Source organism: Megalopta genalis, unplaced genomic scaffold (assembly GCF_051020955.1).
Source record: "Megalopta genalis isolate 19385.01 unplaced genomic scaffold, iyMegGena1_principal scaffold0702, whole genome shotgun sequence".
Classification (NCBI taxonomy): domain Eukaryota; kingdom Metazoa; phylum Arthropoda; class Insecta; order Hymenoptera; family Halictidae; genus Megalopta; species Megalopta genalis.
This window is the reverse complement of record NW_027476771.1, coordinates 74264-83060: the sequence shown is the minus strand read 5'-3', so window position 1 is coordinate 83060 and position 8797 is coordinate 74264. Positions and strand designations below refer to the sequence as shown.

Here is an 8797-nt window from a genome sequence, read left to right as displayed (position 1 = left end):
GCGAAATAAACGAGTAGCTCCAAATCCATGCGAAACCCATGATGTAGCTTCAAATTAATGCGATGTAGAAGGTTTAGCTTCAAATTCAAGCGAATCAAATGATTTAGCTTCAAATACTTGCGATATAAGTGATATAGTTTCAAATGCAGGCGAAATAATCGTGTTAGCATCAAATCCATGCGATACATATGATGTAGCTTCAAATCTATACGATGTAGAAGGTTTGGCTTCAGATCCATGCGAAACAAATGATTTAGTTTCAAATACTTGCGCTATAAGTGATATAGCTTCAAATGCTGGCGAAATAACCGAGTTAGCATCAAATGCATGCGAAACACATGATGTAGCTTCAAATCAATGCGATGTAGATGGTTTAGAATCAAATCCATGCGAAACAAATGATTTACCTTCAAATACTTGCGATATAAGTGATATTGCTTCAAATGCAGGCGAAACGAACGAGTTAGCTTCAAATCCATGCGAAACACATGATGTAGCTTCAAATCAATGCGATGTAGAAAGATTAGCTTCACATCCATGCGAAACAAATGATTTAGCTTCAAATACTTGCGATATAAGTGATATTGCTTCAAATGCAGGCGAAACGAACGAGTTTGTTTCAAATCCATGCGAAACACATGATGTAGCTTCAAATCAATGCGATGTAGAAGGTTTAGCTTCAAATCCAGGCGAAACAAATGATTTAGCTTCAAATACTGGTCAAACAAACGAGTTAGCTTCAAATCCATGCGAAACACATCATGTAGCTTCATATCAATGCGATGTATAAGGTTTTGCTTCAAATCTATGAGAAACAAATGATTTAGCTTCAAATACTTGCGATATAAGTGATATTGCTTCAAATGCAGCCGAAACGAACGAGTTAGATTCAAATCCATGCGAAACACATGATGTAGCTTCAAATCAATGCGATGTAGAAAGATTAGCTTCAAATCCATTCCAAACACATGATGTTCCTTCAAATCAATGCGATGTATAAGGTTTAGCTTCTACTCCATGCGAAACAAATGATTTAGCTTCAAATACTTGCGATATAAGTGATATAGCTTCAAATGATGGCGAAATAAATGAGTTAGCTTCAAATCCATGCGAAACACATTGTTTTTCCGCGTATTTGATATTCGCGGTTCCCTATGACTTTTCAAGATGCTAGGGATAATAAGCTGAGTTTCGCTTTTTTTAACTTGGAATATATTTGAACATTCAACTTCACATCGATATAGAGTATAATTTTTAGAGTGTAGACTATTCCGTGTTCGGGTTGATGGTAGAATGAAAGTTGTGTGTTGTGTCTTCTCGGAGGTAAGTTCGGTGTGGGTGTGTTCTAAGTTTGGGACAGTCGGATTTGTGGATTATTCATTTTTTGCGAGGAGTGAGGGAAACGGTCGCCCTGACTGATTGGAGTACAAAATTAGAAAGGTGACCGCCCCAAATTAAGGGTCACCCGCAGGTAGTGTTCGTGCCCTCGGGTGACGCCCGCGAAGTACTCCGAGTGTCCCAAGGATAAGCCGTAGCAAACAATGATCCGGAAAATGCCTCTTCTCGGTGGAACATGCATATCGTAAAAAACGGCTAGAATTGACATCTGGTGACCAACTGTGGGTCATAAAAGAAATACTTGAATAGAAGACGGAAATGGCTTTCAACGAAATTGTTTACTACGGGTGTTCTGGCATTTCGATTGCTTCGTCCAAAATACGTTATTTCCTAGGGCCTTCGGTCCCTGGGTTATCCACATCTGGCGATTTTCTTCTACCCAGGAATGGACGTAGATGGTCAGTAATATTTGACTCGAGGACAACACTTTTCCTTGCTTGATTTATAAGGGTTCCGTCATACAACGGAACATTCTCCCCCCGTTGAGAGGGTACTGATCAAGATCAAGTTGACAGATATGTGTGATGGTGAGTGGTTGTTTATGTTTGTATGTGTGAATTTACTTGGCTAATATTAAGATATGTATGATTGGGCACTTAAAATACTACATTACAATGTTGGCGACGCTTGGTATGGAATGGGAGTGCTGCCTTATGACCTATAAGATTAACAATAGTGAAACCCTTTTCCTATTCACATATTTCGTGTCCTATCATGGTTAAGTTGTTCTCTCGTGGTTGATCCTCCGATTGACATAATAACGGTACAAGTTTTTTCACGCTCCGGTCGAACACGTTCGAGGCTGTCCTGACAGTAGCTACGCGAACAATGCCGTCGGAGCCTGGGTGAGTTTTAATGATTCTTCCGAGAGGCCAGTGCATTGAGGGTACGTTGTCTTCTCTGAGCAGAACGATTGCACCTTCGATGATGGGATGTTGACCCCTGGTCCATTTATTGCGATTTGCCAATTCATTCAGATACTCACGATGCCAGCGCTTCCAGAAATGTTGTTTTAATTGTTGAACACGCTGCCATGCTGATAATCGATTTGCAGGGGTTCCTTGTAGATCGCGATCGCGCAAGCTCGTGAGTGCATCACCGATGAGGAAATGGCCTGGAGTGAGTGCGAGGAGGTCGGAGGGATCTGAAGAAAGTGGAGTGAGGGGTCGAGAGTTGAGGATAGCTTCGACATCGATAATCAGTGTATTAAGCCCTTCAAATGTGAGTAATTCCGGGCCTACGACGCGTTTTAGATGATATTTAAAAGATTTTACCGCAGCTTCCCATAAGCCTCCAAAATGGGGAGCTTGTGGAGGAATAAAATGCCAATTGATGGCTCGTTCAATGAGGAAGGTGTTGATTTTTTTGAGATGGTCGTCTGATCGTAAGAGTTCTCGGAGTTCTCGTAGTTCATTATTGGCTCCCTTGAAATTTGTACCGTTATCTGAATATAAGTTCACACAAAATCCCCTTCTTGCGATGAATCGGCGTAATGCTGCAATGAATGCTTCGCTGGTTAGGTCACTGACTAGTTCAAGATGAATTGCTTTTATTGCGAGACAAACAAAGACTGCCACATAAACCTTGACTCGACCGCGGTTGCGATGTTGTTTTTCTTTGATAAAAAAAGGTCCGCAGTAGTCGATTCCTACGTTTGTGAATGGACGCGATTCTGTCACTCGTGCTATTGGTAGATTACCCATAATATAATCCACGGATGGAGGACTTGCTCGCCGGCAACGTACACATCCATGAATGGTTCTCCATACCAGACTTCTACCGTCTATTGGCCAGTACGTTCGTCTTAGTGAATATAACGTGGTTTGTGCTCCCGCATGTAGAAGACTCTTGTGTTCATTCATAATGATGCAGGTGGTGATGTGTGATTTTGGAAGGAGAATTGGATGTTTTTGCGAGTAGGTCAGAGCTGAGTTTTTGAGACGTCCTCCCACTCTCAGAAGTCCGTCTTGATCGAGAAATGGATTCAATTTGGCCAGTTTTCCGTGTAGATAGGGATCCGATTGACGACGAAGCGCCAGTATTTCTGTTTTGAAATATATTTCTTGGAGCATTCTGAGGATGGTAACCCTTGATTGGGATAGTTCAGAGACAGTCAAGCTTCCCTTAATGATTCGACCCGGCCTCCATCGCCGACAGATTGCAATGACTCGCACTAATTTTGTCCATGATGAATACCGTTCGAGGATTTTCGCGTCTTTGGTGACAGGAATTGTTGCCATGCAAATTGCGATTTTTCGCTCCGGATCGTTAATGTGTGTGACTGGTTCCCAAGTAGGCCAGTGCGAGTGCTCTTGTTGGAGCCAAGATGGTCCGTTCTGCCAGACGGATGATTGTAAAAAGTCTTTAATTATTTGACCCCGCGACAACAAATCTGCAGGGTTGTCTGTAGAACTGACGTGGCGCCAATCTATGATGGTTGTAGTGGATTGAATTTCAGACACTCTGTTGGCGACGAAGGTTTTTAAGGTGTGTGGTGAGGATCTCAACCAATGTAAAACTATCGTGGAATCTGTCCAATATACTGTGCGTTCGATCTGCAGGCCTAGTGCCTTCTTCACGGTGGTCATGAGCGATGCTAGCAACACCGACCCACATAATTCAAGTCGCGGAATGGATTTGCTCTTTAAAGGTGCGACTCTGGATTTTGCGACTAGAAGTTCCACGATTGTCTCCCCGTGATTGTTCTGAGATCGAATATACACGCAGGCCCCGTAGGCCCTTTCGCTAGCATCGCAGAACCCATGTAGTTCAATGTTGGATGCAGATTGAATGACGGTTTTTCGCCGGAATCTTGCCTGGTTGAGCAGAGGTAATTGAGAGTAATATTGACTCCATTTATTGTGTATTGCCATAGGTAAGGATTCGTCCCAATCGATTCTTAAAGTCCAGAGCTCCTGAAGGATTAGTTTTGCCGTAATGATGACTGGTCCTAATAGGCCTAGAGGGTCGTAAATTTTTGCAATTTCTGAACTAATAAAGCGTTTGGTGGCGCGGGGTGTGTGGAGAATGGGTCTAACAGTGTAGGTGATGGAGTCATCTGCCGAATTCCAGACTATCCCTAAAGTTTTGACTATTGATGATTCGCCTAAATGTAATTGTTGATTTATGTTTTCGTCGGGTAGATCTTCGAGTAAACGTTTGTCGTTGGATGCCCATTGCCTGATGTGCAACCCTGCTGTGTTGAGTAATGATGTTAGTTCCTTGCGCAATGAGATGGCTTCTTGGATCGTGGGGGTTCCAGTTATCAGATCGTCTACATAGAAATCTTGTTTTAAAACTTTGGACGCCTGGGGAAACCGGTGATGTTCATCGTCCGCTAGTTGGGTTAAGCATCGTATGGCCAAATAGGGCGCTGCTGATAGTCCGAACGTGACGGTGTTCAGTTGGAAGGTCTTAATGCTGTCGTTATGGTCTCGCCAGAGTACTTGTTGAAATTTCCTATCTTCTGGACGTATTAAAAATTGTCGGTACATCTTTTCGATGTCACCAGTGACAACGTATTGATGTGTGCGGAATCTCAGGAGAATATACAATAAGTCATCTTGGATTTTGGGGCCAGTATGTAATACGTCGTTGAGTGATAGACCCGTGCTTGAGGCAGCTGATCCGTCGAAAACGATGCGGAGCTTGGTGGTTTGGCTGGACATTTTGAGTACCCCGTGGTGTGCAAGGTAATAGCCTTCGTTGGTATCAGGGATCTCGGACATGTGGCCAAGATCCAAATATTCCTTAAAAATAGCTTCGTACTGATTATTTAACTCCGGATCTCGTTTTAACTTTCTTTCTAAGGATAGAAATCGTTTATAGGCTGCTGACTTCGATTCTCCGAGTTTTGGTTTGTCGTTGTTGAATGGAAGCGATACGACGTATCTTCCTTCCGCGTTTCGTGTGATCGTGTTTTTGAAATGTTCCTCACATGCTGTTTCTGCTTCTGAGAAATGAGGTATTTGTGGACCGTCTTCAATTTCCCAAAAACGTGTGAGATCGAACTGGAGTGATGTGTGTGTGTGGCATGAAGCACTTCTTATTGGTTTGAATGTGGGTGCGCTCCCCCCGATTACCCAACCCAACATTGTTTTCTGAAGATATAGGTCTGGGTCATCGGGTTGTGAAAGATTGATCTGACCTACACTTAAAATGGATAATGCCGTGCCGGCTCCTAACAGCATGTCGATTGGTGCCGGGCGGTGGAACGTAGGATCTGCGAGTTCGATGTTTCTTGGGATGTTTAGGGTAGCGCGATCAATTGTATCGCCTGGAATTGCGGTTGCAATGTTGGGCACGACTAAAAAGGTGAGAGTTCGCTGATAGTTCTTGATTCTGGAACGGATGGTGGCCTTGACGATGTGTTTCGCCACAGTAGTGAGAGTATCGAGCGCGCCGACCGGAATGGAACAATGTTTTAGAGGTAAGGAGAGTTTCTTTGCAAGATCTTGTGTCATGAAGTTTGTGGTCGAGCAGGTGTCGATTAAAGCCCGGCATGTCACTGGTTTATGTGTCCTACTGATAGCGTGGATGATTGCCGTAACCAAAAGGTCGTTTGATTGGGAGTCTACAATAAAAATGTTGTGAGTGTCCCTGTCCCTTGAGATCCCACGAGGAAATAGTCACCGATTGCACAAAGGTTGGTCTGGCTCAGTGATTTCTTCTTGTGGAGCTGTAGTTGATATGGCCGTGTGTGTGGTCGTAGTTGCGGAGGTGGAGGGTTTCTGATTCACCGTATCATTTGGTTGATGTATAAGAGTGTGGTGACGTTGGTTGCAAATTCGGCATGTGAAAATCGAGCGGCATATGTTGGTGGTGTGGCCAGGTCGTAAACAATTGTGGCACAATGAATTTTTTGTAGCATTTTCTAATCGCGTAGTGGGGGAAGCTGAATTGAAGACTTCACAATCCCGAACCATGTGTGACCCGTTGCAGATTGGACATTGCGCAGTTTTGGCGGTGAAAAATGTCTGCGTCTTCGAGTAGTTTGCGTGGATACTTTTAGGAGATGTATTTACTGAGGGGTGACGAGTTCTGGAGATTAGATTGGTTCCGTTGACAACTATTGAACAGTTTGCTCGTTTTCGTAGGAATTTGATGAGGTGCGTGTATGATGGCATTTGCTTGTCTGGTAACGTGAGTTCCCATTGCAAAATTGTATCTGAATTGAGTTTTGATAGGATTGTTGATATAAGAAGTGTGTTCCAAGTTGCTACGGGTTCCCCGAGATTGTTTAGTGCGCGTAGATGTTGATTCAAGGTGTCTAGTAAATCGTCGATTGCTTCGGGTGTGTCTTTTGCGAGCTTCGGAATCTCTCGAATCGCATCACAATGTCGTAAAAGGGTTTTGCGTGGACAGTCGAATTTTTCTTTCAGTATTTCAATCGCGGCAGGATAGTTCACATCGGTCGTTGTTAATGATTTGATGCATGCGGCGGCTTTCCCGGTGAGGGTTGATCTTAGGTATTGCAATTTTTGCACTGAGGTGAGGTTTTCGTTGCGGTCGATCGTCGATGAAAACAGGTCGTAGAAGGATGACCAATTTTCAATGGTTCCGTCGAACGTCGGTAATCGCATCTCCGGTAATTTTACGGCTATGGGGGCTGATATGATAGATGCTGGTGACTCAGTAAGGTTGTTGCGCGTGGTGTTCAGTGACTCGTCGTGTTGAAGAATTCGTTTTGCACGAGCTACAACTGCGTAATAATCGCATTGGATCTCTGATCGTCGCGTTTCTTCCGATGAATCTAGCGTTTCTATATCAAATTCTATATCATCGAACCGATTCCATGATTTAACAAGTCCATTGAGATGTTCTGTGATTAATAGTTTATCGCAGTGATCTGGATCTTGTGAATTGTCCAGAACTCTGGTAAGTGTTGTAATTTGACCGATAATATTACCACGTTTGCGGCGTAACGTGCTGATTTGGATGTCTGCGGAAGCCATTGTAGGAAAACGGGACGCGATGTGGGAATCGATGATGCTATGAATGAGCCTACCTTTGTGATGCGAAGAATTGAATGATTGGATTTCGCTGACGTTCCTGTTTCCTTGTAGCTCTGAAGGCGGATGTGTAGTAGGATTTCAGAGTTGCTAGCGTGGATCGGCCTGATACTGGTGGTGTTATGATCCTATGAATGATCGTCTGTTGGTTGTGTTGTCGATGTCTGTTGAATTCACAAACACTATATCCGGCTCGAAGGACCAATGTTTTTCCGCGTATTTGATATTCGCGGTTCCCTATGACTTTTCAAGATGCTAGGGATAATAAGCTGAGTTTCGCTTTTTTTAACTTGGAATATATTTGAACATTCAACTTCACATCGATATAGAGTATAATTTTTAGAGTGTAGACTATTCCGTGTTCGGGTTGATGGTAGAATGAAAGTTGTGTGTTGTGTCTTCTCGGAGGTAAGTTCGGTGTGGGTGTGTTCTAAGTTTGGGACAGTCGGATTTGTGGATTATTCATTTTTTGCGAGGAGTGAGGGAAACGGTCGCCCTGACTGATTGGAGTACAAAATTAGAAAGGTGACCGCCCCAAATTAAGGGTCACCCGCAGGTAGTGTTCGTGCCCTCGGGTGACGCCCGCGAAGTACTCCGAGTGTCCCAAGGATAAGCCGTAGCAAACAATGATCCGGAAAATGCCTCTTCTCGGTGGAACATGCATATCGTAAAAAACGGCTAGAATTGACATCTGGTGACCAACTGTGGGTCATAAAAGAAATACTTGAATAGAAGACGGAAATGGCTTTCAACGAAATTGTTTACTACGGGTGTTCTGGCATTTCGATTGCTTCGTCCAAAATACGTTATTTCCTAGGGCCTTCGGTCCCTGGGTTATCCACATCTGGCGATTTTCTTCTACCCAGGAATGGACGTAGATGGTCAGTAATATTTGACTCGAGGACAACACTTTTCCTTGCTTGATTTATAAGGGTTCCGTCATACAACGGAACACACATGATGTAGCTTCAAATCAATGCGGTGTAGATTACTTAGCTATTCAAGTCCATGCGAAACAAATGATTTAGCTTCAAATACTTGCGATATATGTAATATAGCTTAAAATGCTGGCAAAATAATCGAGTTAGCTTCAAATCCAAGCGAAGCACATGATGTAGCTTCAAATCAATGCGATGTAGAAAGATTAGCTTCAAATCCATGCGAAACACATGATGTTCCTTCAAAACAATGCGATGTATAAGGTTTAGCTTCTACTCCATGCGAAACAAATGATTTAGCTTCAAATACTTGCGATATAAGTGGTATAGCTTCAAATGCAGGCGACACAAACGCATTAGCTTCAAATCCTTGCGCATCACATAATTTAGCTTCAAATCCATGCGAAACACATGATGTAGCTACAAATCAATGCGGTGTAGATTATTTAG

The 8797-nt window shown here is 43.2% G+C and overlaps 1 protein-coding gene across 1 annotated transcript; it reads right to left on the bottom strand.

Annotated features, from left to right (window-relative positions):
• Positions 1-2087: 2087 nt before the first annotated feature.
• LOC143263534 (uncharacterized) lies at positions 2088-7352 on the bottom strand. Its single transcript, XM_076528429.1, has 2 exons — positions 6031-7352; positions 2088-5919 (listed from the first exon to the last, which is right to left on the bottom strand). The coding sequence occupies exons 1-2, from the start codon at positions 7350-7352 to the stop codon at positions 2088-2090; spliced, it is 5154 nt and encodes a 1717-aa protein (XP_076384544.1).
• Positions 7353-8797: the final 1445 nt, after the last annotated feature.

Excerpts from the sequence above, each read along its gene's own strand:
- LOC143263534 (XM_076528429.1), bottom strand. The coding sequence starts at position 7,352 with ATGGCTTCCGCAGACATCCAAATCAGCACGTTACGCCGCAAACGTGGT. Across the intron at positions 5,920-6,030 it reads GACCAACCTTTGTGCAATCG|GACACATAAACCAGTGACAT; the intron begins GTGACTATTTCC and ends CGCTATCAGTAG.